The sequence below is a fragment of the Manacus vitellinus genome, unplaced genomic scaffold (genome assembly GCF_001715985.3).
Source record: "Manacus vitellinus isolate BGI_N305 unplaced genomic scaffold, ASM171598v3 scaffold_1_pilon, whole genome shotgun sequence".
In the NCBI taxonomy this organism is placed as follows: Eukaryota; Metazoa; Chordata; class Aves; order Passeriformes; family Pipridae; genus Manacus; species Manacus vitellinus.
The window spans coordinates 48,774,115-48,791,368 of record NW_021939396.1 but is presented as its reverse complement, the minus strand read 5'-3'; the positions used below and the strand labels follow the sequence as shown (position 1 = coordinate 48,791,368).

At 38.0% G+C, this 17,254-nt stretch overlaps 1 protein-coding gene across 2 annotated transcripts in view; it reads left to right on the top strand.

The window, feature by feature from the left end:
- The window catches only part of MYOM1 (myomesin 1), a 71,800-nt gene that overhangs the window by 19,081 nt on the left and 35,465 nt on the right, over positions 1–17,254 (top strand). For both annotated transcript variants that reach the window (XM_018081179.1, XM_025895910.1), the window contains 10 exons: positions 353–510; positions 4,381–4,473; positions 5,377–5,465; positions 5,590–5,649; positions 7,212–7,376; positions 7,954–8,115; positions 11,616–11,757; positions 13,851–14,050; positions 15,669–15,725; positions 16,088–16,212. In XM_018081179.1, the coding sequence (XP_017936668.1) occupies positions 353–510; positions 4,381–4,473; positions 5,377–5,465; positions 5,590–5,649; positions 7,212–7,376; positions 7,954–8,115; positions 11,616–11,757; positions 13,851–14,050; positions 15,669–15,725; positions 16,088–16,212 (1,251 nt within the window). The remainder of the gene's footprint in view (positions 1–352; positions 511–4,380; positions 4,474–5,376; positions 5,466–5,589; positions 5,650–7,211; positions 7,377–7,953; positions 8,116–11,615; positions 11,758–13,850; positions 14,051–15,668; positions 15,726–16,087; positions 16,213–17,254) is intronic.

The following is a 17,254-nucleotide window of genomic DNA, read 5'->3' as shown; positions in this document are numbered from 1 at the left end:
AAAAGTACAGAAGAGATCTGAGTTTCAGGCCCATTCCACATTTCACTCTGTACTTAAAATAATAAATAAGTAATTAAATGTGGAAAATTATTCTACTTAGAATAGTTTTAAGGAAAAAACCCCAGTAAAATCAAATCTTCCAAGCTATCGTGGAAGGAGAACTTCTGGAAAACGAAAACTTTGTTTGCTGTGTCAAGGTGAGATAAATACATTAAGTATGTCTGTCTGAAGTTTTAAATAAAAAATACAGGGGTTTTTGCTTTTTTTTGGTGTGTATTAATAATTTGCACTTCCAACTGCTGTTATAATCAAGTTTTATAGTCAAGTTTATAACAAAATGTTTCTTTTCTAGCTAGAAGAGACTCAGGCATTCCATAAAAAGTTGAATCAAGATAAACTCTTACATGCTCCCGAGTTTATCATTGAGCCTCGTTCCCACACTATCTGGGAAAAGGAAAATGTTGTATTTCGTTGTTCTGTGGCTGGCTGGCCGGCACCCCGTGTTACCTGGTAAGTTTGTATCTCTGGCACTGAAAGTCACCAGATAACCAATATCTGAGGCCATCTCAGTGAATCTGATCATTTTTCTGGAAAAGTATAAGTTTAATTAAAAAAAGTCAGGTACTAATGACAGGCCTGTCAAACACCTTTCAAGTTACCTTGTACAAAAAGAGAGCAAAATATTAAAAGACAAAATAGTACTTTGCATAACAGCACTAGGAGTACATAGATTTTTTCCTTTATTTGGTAGAGATATCAAAGATATTCTTTCTGTCCCATGATGAAGGAAAAATAGCAGTTTAATTTATCATACTGTCTTTAAGAATGTTTTCCAAATACTTCTGTTTAGTCTACAAATGATGTTAATGTCCCTGAAGCGTTAAAGCGGGCTTCGGTCAAGAGCAAGCTCCTTGGCTACTGAGCAGCTGTAGTACTGAATCTCTATGAAACTGAAATCTCATTATGATGATATGAAATCTCAATGATGATGATGTGTTCATAGCAGACACATCATCGTTTTTGAAATCAAAGACTTCAGATAGAACTGGAACCATCCAAATATTCTGAAAGCTATTGGAAACTTTCTATTCACTTGAATGGTCTTTGTACTAAATCTTTGCTGTAATAAACCCAAAATACCTTCCTTAGTCATAGCTGAAGGTCTAATTTGACTTTTGGGTTAAAGTTTACCCTGACTAGAATTGAATTTAGCTCGATTAACAGTGACTTGTGAAGTTTTACTGTCTCACTATCCGTTCAGCTGATCTTTCTTACCTCTTTCATGGTACATATATATCATCAAGTTGTTAGGATAATAAGTAATAACTTTTTTTTCAGACATAAAATGAGATATGATGTTCATTATTTAGTTAAAAAAACTCTTCAAGAATTTGCGTGTAAAATGTATGCATGTGTTTTTAAAATTAACAAAGATTAAGCCTGTATTCAGCATTAACAGGAGTAGGTCCTACGGAACTTGTATTTGTGGAGACAACAGAAAACATCTACTATGTCATGATGTTACATAATACTCATATTATGCGATTTGCTACTTGAATTGCTTAAGGGACTCTGCATTTATTTAAGTCTTAAAAACTTTAATCTCAGAGTTTGACAAAAAATGCTACTGAGAGGTACATTAATAGGCCAGAGCTGATATCCACAAAGTCACGTGATCTCTCTCCATGGACTCTGATGACCAATAGCCAGGTTCTGCATGGAGACAGTTTTCCTGTCATGTAAGGATGCGAGTGTCCTGTGTTGACATTCCTCCTGAAGAGGATTCCAGACAAACCCTTGGGATCTGGTCTCAGCTGGGCATAAGAAATGGTCAGCTATGCTCATGGCTGTCATCCAGCTCTGTAATATGAATCCTACCCAAGAACATGAGAGCTGGGTCATTTTCACTTTGGTTGAGATTCACCTTATTCCCAAAACCTGACACGGTTAAACCAAGCCTTCAGCTGTCTGCCTGTGCTCTCACTGTGAACCAGCCTTTCATCTGAGTGCTAAATGTGGATGGTTGAAATTAATACAACGTTTTACAAATCCAAAGGGATTTCAGTTTGCCACAGGCTACTAATGGAAAAAAGAGCTCACATCCGTTTCAGCAGGTGTCTTTGCTCTGAGATATGGAAAAGTGCTGATCTGGATCTGTCAGCTTTCATTCAGCATTTCTAACAAAATGTCAGTCCAGTATTCTAAATAGTCGTTCTTTGTATAAGCAAAGAAGACCTTTTCATGCTCTGCCTAAAAACTGTAAAGCTTCATGAACTTTCTCTAAATAAAATCTTACTGTCTGATGCAGCTGTTCTGACTCCCTTGGAAAAAAAAAAGCATATGGAAAACCCAGGACATTTGAAACCAGCAGCAGAAAGTATAAACTATCAATGGCTAATGACAGTGGGAGGCTGCAGTACAACATTAGCTAATGACCTGGCTACTCTGGAATTCACGTTTCCAGAAATAACAAGAGGTCCTTCTAACACATGAGCCCCATTCTTCCCATAGATGAATATAAATAAGCCAAAATTGAAACAATTATTTTTTACTAACTTGATAAAGAAGAAAAAGAAGTGAAAGTCTTCTTGCTGCTGGCATGACCAGTTAAAGCTAATTTCTGCACAGCACCCCTTGCTACCAAACAACTTCGCTGCCAATAGGATCCAAGCATTGCCCAGCCCTTTGGAGAAAAGTTAAAGAGATTTTGGAGTCAAGTCCTGTTTTCCAGGATTTCATATTCCCTGGAAAATATTAGGAACTGATGGCACTATTCTATTTTCTAAACTATTTGACACACTAGATGGAATGTAAAGGCTCCCAGGTGTTCCCAGGCAGATCAGTCTCGGGGGGGCACCACCTCACAAATGAGGTGAAGAGTTGTGGGGAATGGATTACTCTTGCTGAACCCATGTATTATTCTTCGTCTAAGCCAGGATAATAGAGTAGGAGATCTGTACTGAGGTCAGGCATCTCTGCAACTGATTGATGTACAGAATAGAGAGTATTGCCCTGCATTGAGTCCCTTTTCATAGACATTTTACTGAGAAGAAGGTCGGGATAAAAATCATTAGGGTTTATGTTCCTTGCTGACTTCGGCACTTGAAAAAATCCCAATATATTACTGTGCCTAAATATTTCTAGCCAGGGAAATATTCTTTATTTCATAACACTGACAGTGCTGAAAGACAATTTTCAGATTTGTTGCAGATATAGCTTCACCTTGAGATAAACTAATAATATTCTTGGAAAAATAAAATTGCTAATTACTGATTTGTTTGGTGAAGTGGGACAAGCCACTGATATCAGACCAGTTCCCTTTTCTGACTGAAAGTCATGAGAGATTTAAAATTTAAAATCTGAAACAAAGAAGCAAAGCTCTTTATCTGGTTATCTCTTATGAGGAGAAAGATTTATTTAAGCTACGTCAAAGTAAGAGATGAAGATACTTTTATCTATCACCATTTATTGTTCCACTTTCTTCATATATGTACCCTATGGAGAACAGGGAAAGCTAAAATAGGGCACTCTCCTAGGAAACATTTTTTCTTTATAGACCTTAAATAAATCCCAAATGTACTGAATACAATTCAGTGTGTAATTTATTAGACTTCTATTGCCAGTTTATTCCATATTACCAGTGGAATACTTACTTGCTTAAGATGGGATTCACTCAAACATTTACCTGATTACCCCAAGTATTGTCCAGAATGGGCAACATTTTTTGCAACAAATGGTGAGGAAGAACTTACAATGAACCACTGAATTCTCACAGAGAGAGTCTCAAGCTGTTGATATAAATTCTGAAATTAGCAGTATCAGCTCACTACTGATCAGTACTGATTAATTCATTCCTTCAAATTATTTATTGGGAATTTTGAACAGTAAACTTTTCCATCCTGAAGATATTCCTGTACCAGAAAACACTTATACTGTATACCAGCTTAACCCCATCAGGACTTCTGTTACATTAGCTACGCAAGCAAAAAAAAAAGCTAACTTTTTAGCTGACATTTTAGTGAATATGGAGGCTTTAAAAGTAGATCAAATATGCAAACCAAACAAAATGTAATACCTAGTAAGTAAGAATGCTACAGAATTTTCATTGTTTGCAATTTACAAAACTCTGAGGTGTTGCTCGTGAATTCTCCTTTCCTTTACAAGTAGTAACATGAAATTCATGGTAACATAAACTGATTTTCATCTCACTCAAGACTATTTTCTCCTTTTAATTGGAAAACAAAACCAGAGGCTACACTTCTGAAGTAGTCTTCCCATGCAGAAACTGATGTTCTATTTCAAATATCAAGCACTTCAATTTTTAAAGTATATAATTATACCCTTCTCTTTGTGACATACTCTTTCTTTGCTTCTCCATAGGTACAAAAACAACGTGCCCATTGATGTACAGGCTCACCCTGGCAAGTACATCATTGAAAGCCGATATGGACTGCACTCACTGGAGATTACCACGTAAGGCAATACTAGATAATTTAACAAACACCTTATGCTGAAACATTGCTATGGATTGAGACCTGCAAAATGTGAACATATCTCTTGGGCATGTAAGAGATACAAAGTAAGGTGGTATCAGAGGTATCAGAAATATCAGCTGAGGCGAATGCTGTCTCCTAAAGGTTGAAGAAGTTCTGGTTTACCTCAATGGAGGATATGTAATTTACCTGAGTTGCCTGGATATCCTCTTTATGGCTGAATCAGAAACATGTGGGACGTTCGTGATTATTTTTCCCACTTGTCTGCTTGATGAGTGCAGTTAAACATGAAAAAAAATTCAGCTAAGGGTAAAAATACGTGAGTTACCTGTTTTTCAAAAACAGCAAAGTTCATAGTTCTTACTGAAATGAGGAACAGAACCGAGATGTCCTCACTTATACACAAGGAAGATCTTTAACAGTACTCATCCTCCAAATGGGAAATTTTTGCAGTTACTTTTCACTAAAAACATTGACAATATGAGACCCTATCAGCAACAATCTAGATTTGACAATTTATATACTGCTAGGGGCCCTTTGAAAATATTTTACGAAATCTACCATTTCTACAGCTTGCACACTTCCTTTACTCTATTAGCAGATAGTAAATTAGAGATAAATATTATCACATAGTTTGCCCTGCTTGTGCTGTATTCTCAATTGCAAATATGTAAGTGATATTTGAAAAGAGACATTTATTTCAAACCCTGGGTTTTAAGAGTGGAAAAAACTTAATGGTTGCAATCAATCCAGTGTCCAGCGTGTCTGTCTTTTACTTTACAGATTCTACCCAGATTTCTGAGAGTTGTCTTAATCTAAAACAGAGGAGAGGCTATAAGAAGGAGTAAATGTGTGCTCTGCCTAATCATTTCTATAATTTCAGATGTGAATTTGACGACACTGCCCAGTATAGGGCCTCTGCCATGAATGTTAAAGGAGAAGTTTCAGTTTATGCTTCCCTCGTGGTAAAGAGTAGGTTGCAAAATATTTCCTTCAAGTTCTTTTTGTTAAGATGCATATTACCAGTTTTGGTTTTGAGGCTCAGAGAGCCTTTACCTCTTGGTGATAGTGACTGGATTTGTCTTTTTCCATGTAGGGTACAAAGGAGAAATTGATGCAAGTCTTTTGCATGCTGGAAATCTTTCCATGTCTCCATGTAAGTTACAATATGTTTGTTTGACACTTCCATTTATAGTTGTGACATCATGACACATGATTAAGCAGAATATTTAGTAACATAATTTTAAAAGGAAGCAGGTCTGATTTATAAAGGTCCTGAGCCCTACAATTTCAGATGCCTCACCAGTAGGGGAATGGCATTGCTTTTTAGGTATATTGACTCATATAAGAAACATCTTGTTAATGTTGTACATCGCTGTGAAATAAAATCTGTCAACGAGAGAGACACTTCATCTTTTGCAAAATGTAAAACATGGTCTGGGAAAAAAGCTAGGGGGTGCATGTGCCTAAGCAGAGTATATGATTTAATTATTTTTGTCTGCTGCCTATGTGATTCCATTAGTTGGGAAAATACACAGAAAAGATCAAATATCCAGAACTCATTTTGACTATTTTGGATATGAGAAGGTAAAAACTGTAGTTTGTTTTACCTGAGAACCTGGCATTTTGATGTTATTTACAGTATTGCATAGATGCTTCTATGATGACAAGACAAATCTACCCACATATGCCATGTGGATGAAGAGCACTAGGGACCCCAGGAAAGGCTTGACAGATGACACTTCTGGACTTTTCTTTTATTACTGCAGCACAAATAGAATCAGAGAGATGCTACAAAGGCATACTAGCTGGCATTTACATGCCAAAGCTCTGAAATAATAGAGACAAGATTATGTGCCACGTTGCAAAATATAATGCTATACATTTCCAATGTAATTTAGGATCTATCACTTGGTTACGGGAAAGAAAGATGGCGATTTGCATATATCCATTGATCACAGGAAGACTGATCACAGCTTCCATCAGTTGCGTAAAAGGCAAATGTGGCCTTAGGTTTTATCAGCTGAGTTGTTTTCAAAAGAAACATGTAAGGCCCTGTACCATGTATGTATAGCACAAGTGTAAGCACATAGGATATTCTGTTTGAAAAACTGCACAACCTGGGACATACAGCATCAGAAAAGATGGATTCGGGAGCAAATACAGAAACAGACTACCTGAATGCCTTGGGGATTGGAGAGTTCATTTTATATTAATAGCCCCCCAAAGGGTTTATTTATCTTATAAAAATAAAGGCTTAGCGGGCACATGATTGCTTTGAGACAGAGCAAGGAGTTAAAACGGGAAAGAGAAGAACCATATAGGCTAAAGATCAACTTGACTTGAACAAAAAATTAATCATAAATAGAAGACTTTTTAAGTTGTAAAACAAACCTGATGATAAAACACATAGATCTGAAATTTTGAAAATTCTGAAATGAAATTCTGCAGGAGTCTCTCCCTGATAAAATTAACTATCTGTAAGAACTAGAATTGTATGAACAAAGGAATAGTTGATTCTTTCTGATAGAAAGGGCTTGGATTATTTAACACTGCAAATACCCTGAAGATGATGACAACATATATATTGTTCCTATTTATAATTTAAACTTTAGCTGAGACTGTATTCATAATCACTAAGTACTTTTTCTTCCTACTCTTGTCACAAAAGGAAAGACAAAGTAAACAGCCAGATTATTTTTTTTTCCCTTTATACAGTTGCCGTTACCCCTTATGGCTATGCTTCCAGGTTTGAAATCAGCTTTGTCGACAAGTTTGATGTAGCCTTTGGGAGAGAAGGAGAGACAATGAGTCTGGGCTGCACAGTTGTCATCAGTCCTGAAATCAAGCGCTTCAAACCAGACATTGAATGGTACAGAAATGGTGAGAATATTTGACAATAGAACTATAAACTTCTTTCATGTAAATCTTTACTTATTTCATCATATGTGAATGTTATGATTTGATCATCACTTTCTCAATTTCTCCAACAGTAATATTTTCTCTTTTCAACTAAAATTGTTTCAAAATTTAGCATTTTGATGTGAAACCACAGAAAACTGGTAAGGCACTGTGGAAATGCCTTCTATGAATTTTTTCTACTTAAAAAATTCAAAATTAGAAGCATTTCAATGAGATCCAGCAGCTATATGGCCCATCTACAAAGTCCATAGAGCTTTTACTATTTATATATATGCCAAGACATTTCTTAAGTAGTTGCACATGTAAGTTGTGCAACAGCTGATAAAAAATCCTGTTGCTCTCTGAAGTTACACTTTGAAATTGAAGACAAAATTTTCATGAGAGCAGAATTAGCTGTGATTTTGTTCAAAGTCAGAAAGTCGTCTAATAATAATGGTCTCTTGTGTATTTCCAATCTATTCAAATATATTCTCCGTATTCAGAATTTACTCCTCCATAGATTCAGCTCATTCTCATAATGAAATTCTCTAATTCCTAGGTGTTCTTATTACACCATCCAAATGGGTCCAGATGCAGTGGAGCGGGGAGCGAGCTTCATTAACGTTGACTCATGCAAACAAGGAAGATGAAGGTCTTTACACCCTACGAGTGGCAATGGGGGAGTACTATGAAGAGTACAGTGGTTATGTCTTTGTTCGAGGTAGGATAATGTCTTGTGAACAAAACTCACTACAGAACTGACGAAAACATGCTGGCAAAATCAGTCTCAGATATTTGAGTGCTTTTTTTCCCCCTTCCTCATTAAAAAGAGAATAATTACTTTCTATTAATAGATTCTAGCAATACTGTTCCCAGTTGTTATCTCTGTAAAAAATTCAATATGTATCTCATGCTTTGGTGTCACATGCCAGAATTCTAAACTCCGTTGGCATTCTGAGAAGGAAATTTAGGGTATTGATGTAACTTCACTACTACTTCTCACTTTCAGCTAGTGAAGAGTATTGAATATAAGTCATAAGGCGGAAAAAGCCACATAAAAATAAAAAATGCATTTTTGTAACAATCTCACTTCTAGCTAAACTGCACTATTTTTATCAAGATTTTATGTGCCATTTGAGGGATTGTCTCTAATGCACAGTGCAGGGAAAATCCGTTCAGTGGAATGGAAACACAAAGGTCTGCACCTGGCGAAGCTTAGTTTTGTGCAGCAGTGTAGGCTGGTGTCTGACTGGCTCAAAAGCTGCTTTTCAGAAAAGGTCCTGGTGGACAACAAGGTGAACATGTGCTTTTGTCGCAAAGAAAGGCAGTGGCATCCTGAGCTGCAGTAGGAAGAGCATTGCCAGTAGGCTGGGTAGGTGATCCTTCCCCTCTACTCAGCACTGGTGAGACTTACCTGAAATGCTGGATCCAGTTCTTGGACCCTCAATACGAAAGAGGCATGGACTCACTGGACTGAGTCCAGTGAAGGACTGTGAAGGTGATTTAGAGCTTGGAGCATCTCTGGCACGAGGAAAGGCTGAGAGAGCTGGGACTGTTCAGCACGGAGAAGAGAGATCTTAGGAGGAGCTTATCCACGTTTTGTACCTGATGGAGGCGAGTAAAGAAGACAGAGACAGGCTCTTTTCAGTGATGCTCAGTGCCAGGACAAGAGGAAATGGACATAAGTTCAAATAAGGGAAGCTCATTTAAACATAAAAAGCCCCACACTTTTTTTTTTTACTGTGAGGGTGGTTGAACACTGGAGCACATTACCCAGACTGGCTGTGGAGTCTCAATCCTTGGAGACACCCAAACCCTGATTTGACATGGCTCTGAGCAACCAGCTCTAGCTGACTCTGCTTTGACCAAGGGGACAAACTAGGCAGTCTCTGGAGCTGTCTGCCAATCTCAACCATTCTGTGATTCTCTAAAGTAGTGCAGCAATCTGTAAAATAAAAATGTCATTTTTCTGAGTGTTGTTTGCTTGTATCATGAAAAACTTCATCAGATTTCTATTGAGAATTATTTCTTTAAAAGGAGCCATTGCTATCAGGTTGTGTGCTGCTTCTATATCTATCCCAGCTGCTAAGAGCAGCTGAAGTGTGTAGTGCTAATTCAAAAGGCTCTGGAAATTCTTGGCTCTGAGACCATGCCCAGAATGGCTCTGTGTTGTTAAGTCCATCAGAGCTGTGTGAGATAACAGCTCAGAAAATATGACTGAAGCAGACATTTTCAGCACCTGAAGAGGCTATTGAAATGAGCATCTGTGACAAGAAATACGACTTGTCTGTCTTTATTTGTTTTACATTCTGCTGCCATATAAATAAATGATCACTCTCAATCCTGTTACATCTTCTAGCAATGCAGGTGTGACCTGAGTGTGAACCCACTACCCCTTTCACCAGAGTATCTTACTAGCCAATGGACGTGTTTGCCAAATTCTAATTAGATTAATCATATTCTACATTCCTATTTAAGTGATCCCCACAGCCTTGGTTGGCTAGTATATTCCTCACTGCTTCTACTAAACTGTAGACAAATTTGCTCTAAAATGGCTAGCTGTGGTATTTTACCTTGAGCCATTGTCTTTTTGTGTCACACTTAGAAATCCCCATGCATTGACAGAAGGGAGCCAAGCAGTGATCAGGCTCAGAAAGTTAGGTCTTCAGACGGGCTTTGAGAGCATGTGTGACTCCTCTGCCATGGCTACAGGTCATCATTTGTCAGCAAGACATCAAGGATGAAATCCTAGTCCCCCAGAGGCTGATCAGCAATGCTGGTTGTCCCAGCTATTTCCCAGTCTGTCTTGGAAAGAAACTGTGTTGTCTCATGTTCAGTCAAGTGGTAAATATGGGCAATTGAAACCTTTTGTAAAGAGATCACTGAAGACGTTGTTATTACTCTTAACGTTCTTAGTATTTTGTGTTGTTAACTGGATTGTTTACTCTGTACATGACCACTTTTAAAAATGCATTGAGTTGCCTGTAATTAGAACCTGGACTTGGCAAACTCAGTGCAGTTTCAAAAGCTCTCTGTATATAAGAGAAGGCACACTGTAAAGCATGTTTTGTTTTGTGGATTTTTTTTTAGGAAAACTATTGTTTTACTTAATGAAGCATATTAAATACTCTTATAAGGCACTTTTTTTCCTGAAAGCCAAAAGCACAAAAAATAGTGATTACTTTATATTGTAATACAAAGTCCTGTAATGCCTTGTAATATTAAACCTTTTTGAAAAGTCTCAGGTTTAGAGGGAATGTATGAAAAATATTTATTAGCAAAATATTGTTTATTCAGGTATATACATTTAGTCAGGTCTTCTTTTGAAGTAGCTCACAACAGATCTTGAAAATAGCAACATGTAATTGTACAAATTGATGTTATTCTGCAGAGAAACAACCTCTCTGATTTGAAAGTCTTTCACACAATCTTCCTGCAAAGGTTCTTTTTCTCTACATGAAAATTACACCATTTCACAAATCAGACTGTGTAAACAGTAAAATTCCCCAGTGCCCAGCACTGTGCTCTGTTTTTTAAAGTTTTAGATAAGATATGTCCAGAAGCTGATGTTGAAGTCAAGGCCCTTTGACACGAGCAGTCCCAGATTTGTGATAAACACTTGAAAGAAAAAATATGCTCATCCTTATGAAGGTTATATTCCACAGTGATAATATGTAATATAATTAAACTTCAAAAGGTTTTGATACCTTTGCAGTTCACAGCTAACCAAAATCAAACAATGAAGGACTACGAGTAGAGATAAAATATTTAATTCTATGTTGTTACATCCAATGGGTGAATACTTCTGATTCATCTATTGCCTGGCTGTAAGGGGCAGTCTGCCAAGTTTTTAGTTCAGCTGTGTCTCTGGCAGCTCCCTAACCAGAATGCATGGTACTAATTTTATTTAAAATGCCTAGGTGAATTACATTTACAGTGTGCTGTAAATGTAACATATTAAGCATTTGTAAATGTGGCAAAGAGAAAACCAAAACCTAGAAAAACACTGACAATATAAAAGAAAATACTTTTTGAAACCAGTAATGGAACTTCTTTTTTTCTTTTTCTTTTTTTTTTTTTTTTTTTTTTTTTTTTTTTTTTTTTTTTTTTTTTTTTTTTTTTTTTTTTTTACTCAGTAGGAACATATTTAGGTCCTTAAAGATTAATAATTGTGAAAGAACCATGGTTCACATTTGGAAACATATTCCTCCATCCTCATAGATGCTGATGCTGAAATCCCTGGAGCCCCTGGTGCACCACTGGATGTGAAGTGCTTAGATGCCAACAAAGATTATGTCATTGTCTCCTGGAAGCAACCCGCTGTTGATGGAGGAAACCCCATCCTTGGATATTTCATTGACAGGTCAGTGAGCACGCTGGACTGGAGAATTCATATTGCTGCTCATTCTAACTTGAAAAACTAAATGCACACTGAAAAACATGAGATAAAATAGTCATTTGTTATTTTCATTCTTTTTGCTGGCCAGAAGAAATTACTTTTTTTATTTTAGATTGGCTAGGCCTGATCTAACTTTCATGGAAATAATCACATCTTGCTTCATTGAACTGTGAGATGCTGCATAGCTCAGCTCTTGCTACTTCCTGTAAGCTTGAGAGGCCTCGGGATTTTGCAGTGTTTGGGAGCTTATAGTATCTGCTCTTTCATCAGGTAAATGTGTCTCCTTTTGTAACACAGCTCTCCTGTCTCTTTCCTAATAGTTACTATGTACCAGAAAACAAAATATTATCTCAAAGGGACTTGGATTTCTTTTTTATATGCTGTTGTTATCTAAGCTCTTAGATTCACAAGCTTCATGCAAATCCTGCTTACTTGTTTGTCTCTGTAACAATAAGAATTGGAAATAATTTTAAAAAATATGAAATCTCCAAACCTCCACATATCACCCAGTGGTAGGAGTGTAGAAACATGGGATCTAAGAAACTCGGTCAGCATTTTGAGACTTACAATAATCTTCAGTGCTGGTAATATTTGTTTGAATTTCAGTAACAGAATACATCATTAGTAATATGGAGTTTCAGATGCATGTATTATGCTATTGTATGTACTTACATTATGTATATTACGTTATCTATCTCTAAAAAGAGGACATTGCTTTTTGAAATAAATCTAACATTCAAATATCATTTTTTGCTAACTTTTGAGTGTCAATTGCTGCTGTAACTGTGCTGCATTAGGTAGAAGCTAGAGCTCTTTAACATTCATTGAAAAATCCTGAACAAAAGACAGGACTAGACTCTGAACAATAATATCTCATTTTAAAACTAGGCTATTAAAGATGTTAGCACTGAGAGTAACTCCAAGACAAATGGCATTTTGCTTTTTCTCTTGTGTTCACCTCCTCTATTCTGCATTTGCTCCTAAATTCAAAGCTGTGTTGCTGCTCTCAAGTGTTTGATCCCACAAAAGGCATTTAGGTACCCAAATATTCATCCAGGGTAGCCCCTAACTGCCTTGTAGAGTGAGTGGGTGGTCCAAGCCAACAGGATTGATCTGTGCTAAGGCTAAAGGCAAAGTTTGGGCATCCCTTGCCCCAACAGAAACCAGAACCAAAAAACTGCCCTGAGCAGGACGGTAACAGTTCTTTCAACAAGAGATGCTTGCATGTACCAAGAAATCTGGGTAGAAACTGTAACATTTGCTTTGGTAGATATCTCATCAGCAATAAAAAGTCTTTCCCAAGCTACAGGGCCATGTTCCTGCTGACCATATTGCTAGATACTGGGAAGCCATTACCACAGGCTCCTCCTGGCTCTCTGAGCTGAAGTGGCTGCTGGTTATCTCTTCGTTCTGCCAGAAACCAGCCTACTGACATGTGTGAAGCTTCACAGCTGTGTGACCAGCACCACCATGCTGGGTCTTGTCATTGCAGTGACTGCAGCCAGCACACCACAGGCTCCCTTGGCAGCCTCAGCGGTTTCTGAAGCAGGGTTTGGCTAAGTGCCCAACTTTAACCCTGTTCACAGCCATCTCTGTGCTGTGCTGGTCTCAGAACTCACAACAGAGGTCTCTGCACCCTGAGAAGCCCAGCATTTTGCAGTATGTACAGTGCAGCACTGTGCAGGAAAGATGAACTGGTCACCTTCTGGCAACTGCAAGAGAGACAGGTGTTTCTTGTCCCTTTAAGTATGCTAAAGCTGACACTCCCTAAACATACTTTGGAGGGTTTAAGCAGTGAAGTGAGTTCTGATCCTGTCCCTCTTCAGTTCAGGAAAGAAGGGGTGCAGCTGAGAGGGATTCAGTGCGTGCTCAGACTATAGTCAGCCCCGATGCCTTGGTGCAGCTGCTTTGATGTCACCAGTATATAAAACTGCTGTGGAAACTTGTGTGGACCAGACAATCAACACAAACAGATGGCGAAGATGCAAAGGCGTGCGGGTGCCCCAAGTTTGTGTTTTTCCCTTCCCATCACTGCTCTTGCTGTTTGTATTTTTCAGGTGTGAGGTCGGCACCGCCCACTGGACCCAGTGCAATGAGAATCCCGTGAAGTTTGCTCGTTTTCCCGTCACTGGTCTGATTGAAGGCCGTTCCTACATTTTCCGAGTCCGAGCGGTGAACAAAGCTGGCGTCAGCCTCCCGTCCCGGGTGTCAGAGCCTGTGGCTGCTCTGGATCCTGCAGACAGAGCCAGGCTTAGAAGTAAGATGTGCTTTTTGCAGTTTGCTTGAGAGGCTTAAGAAGTCACAACTCATTAAAAAAAAAAAAAGAAAAAATTTAAAAAAATTATGACTATCAACTCAGACACCTTCGAAATCCCACTAGAGGGAGCAATGCTAAACCAAAATATTCTTTGGAGACAGCTTTGCCAAGAAGAAATCATCTCGGTGCTCTTTGCACTCAGTACTCTATCTGCTGAAATGGGTTTGGCTGGCTGCAGTGCTGTGCTCCAAACTTGCAGGAAGAGGGGGGAAAAGGCACAGGAGAGCTAGAGACACTCACTTTTGTTCAACCAACAAAATAGCTGAACAGATCCTGTGAATAGTCTCTCTGAGACACGAACAAGGGTGGCTGATTCTGTGCTCATGTGACAATCAAAGTCTTGCAATAACATCAGCACAATACCAGGATGGCCACACAGATCCCAGACTTTCTGCTTTAAAGTTAGCATTTTACAAGTCAAGGATATTTCTCCTGTGGCCTCACAATGTCTCAGGCATTTTGCTTCCAAATCCACCTCTTTACCCATATACCACAATCATATGCCTAAAATCAACTTCTACTTCCATTCATAATCTATTTCTACATATTTCTGAACATATATAATTAAAATGGTTGAATGTGAAGGGGTGTTGTATGCAAAGCTACAGGGATCCCATGGTCGCAGCTTGGATGAGTTACTGTATGCCATGCAGCCAGATAATCTAGGTTCCCATTCAAGATAAAAACAAAAGGCCAGAGGAAGGAGGTTTGGCACTGCCAGGAAACATTGCACTCAGTCATATTTGTGAAACCCTAAGTCGGGGGGAGGCCTTTTCTTCTCAATAGGCAGCATAGAAGCTTTCTCAGGAGATAAAGTCTGGTTTTGTTGACCTATTTCCATTATATCTCCTCATCCTTCACAACCTTTTCTCCCCATTGGCTCCCTCTCTGCTCACGTCTCCAAAACAGATCAGTAGGGTGAGCAATGTGGAGGTGGAGAACAGTGTTTGCAAAAATTATCTCTGAAAGTGCATTGACCTGGCTGATAGCTGAATGCATAACTGCAATAATATGATAATGTAGAGGCACTGAGAGAGCCACCCAAATTATATCAAGTGTATGTGTTGAGTCAGGTTGAGACATTTCCATTTGTGACTGTGACCTGTGATTTAAAAGCTGGTAATATGAAGGAAAGTGGTTAAAAAGAGACAAAAAACAGCCTGCAGGAATTTGGCTGTTCTTTTAATAAGTGAGCTGTTAAACCAAAGGAATAGAGGAGAGAAAATAAAGTTGAAATTATTCTCTGAAAACGGTGAAGTGAGCCAAATAGCTCTGCTTGTCACCTAGGAGACTTCAGTGACATTTCAGGAAGGAATCAGTGGATTAAATTTTCTAGCTATGTTAATTGCTGAGCTGCTCTCAATATTCAAGCTGATAAGCTTGCAACTACCGTGGGTAACAAGCTTGCTACATGAGCAAGAGTCACAGCATTAACTAAAACCAGACCTCACAGGGATCTTGCAAATGTCACTTTCGAACCACAAAAGAGTCAGTTTTCTCATTGTTTCAGAAGTTCCTGAAGTCTCCCATTTCCATGATACCTCTGGCATTTTTTCAGGTCACCCTTCTGCTCCTTGGACTGGACAGATTATTGTGACTGAGGAAGAACCTGCAGGTAAACACAGTCCTTTTGCCTACAAAAGTCTAATGTGAAACTGGCTGACTAATTAGGAGAACTCTGAGTGAGTTCTGTGGACTTTGGCAAGCACCCAAAGTTCGTTGTTCTGAGAGTCACTCGACCTTAAATAATTCATGACTTGATTGTTGAGATGAGGTTTCATTATTCAGGACCAATAAAAACCATGCTTAGAATTAAAAGAAGGACATTTGAAATTGACATTTAGAAGATTTCTAACTCTATGTTTTTAAAAAATATCAGGTGGCAAGGTATATTAATACTCCTATATTTTGATTATAGCGCCAATTCTGATACAAGTATAAAGGAATTAAGTATTAATTTCTTATTCTGTTCTTCAGAGGGTGTTGTTCCAGGTCCCCCTACAGACCTCCAAGTTATTGAAGCCACCAAGAACTATGTTGTGCTTAGCTGGAAACCCCCTGGACAGAGGGGCCATGAGGGTATCATGTACTTTGTGGAAAAGGTAAAATTGGACAAAATCAAAATTATGCTGTGGCAATCTTTTACACTTGTTTTGCCATCTCTTCTGGACTTCTAGTTAATTTTCATTTCTGTCTGAGACTTTCAAACCAGGGCCAGAACTAGAACTTCATCAAGATAATTGTTAAACTGTAGATTAAGATAAACTAAGAAGAGAAATACAAACAGAAATACAGTACAGAAAACACAATCTGCAGATTCAGATTGTGTCACAAACTGTAATATTCTTTTGTGAATTGCGTTATTCACCTCCCCTGGAGTAGACGGACTGACAAACTCCCTCTATAATGAGAAAACACAGAGCAAAGTCACACGCTTATATATATGTATCTCATATATATATATGATAAATAAAATATATACATAAAATTCGTATAAACAAAGCTTGTCTAGTAGGACACTCTGGATGGAAGCATTCTGCAAGAGTTTCTTGGCATCAGCAGTTTCTCTTCCAGCTACCTTTTCATATTTATCCTCTACATTAACTTTCCATTTGCTTCACCAACTCAACAAATTTCTTTTCTGATTTTCTAGAACAGAATCAGTTTTAATTTCAGTGTTCAGCTTTCCTGAGGTGTTTCTTCATGGCTGCTAGCCTAGAAAATTCTTCACCCCATCACCCTTTTTACTTGTATGTCACGGCTCATAAGCTTTTTTATCAATGCTTTTCTCTATCAGGCTAGAGGTGGCATCAAGGGAGACATAAATATCTTCCATTTTTGTGTTTTTTCATCTCTTGTACAAAATCTGGTCTAAATAAATGAATTTCACTTAGCAACAAGCCTTAGAGAGGGTGAATATATGAATTTTGAGTTTCCATATATGAAATAATAACTGATTGCCTGCTGAGTACTCAGCACTAATGTCAGATAGTCAGAGAACATTCTCCTGAGAATTTGAATCCCTCAGAAACCAGAACCATTACTTGAATTTATACTTAATGTAAATCACAGTGAAAAATTAATCACTAGTATTAATAGTATAAGTGATCATGATATGTAGAGTTTCTAGCCACAGAAATAAAA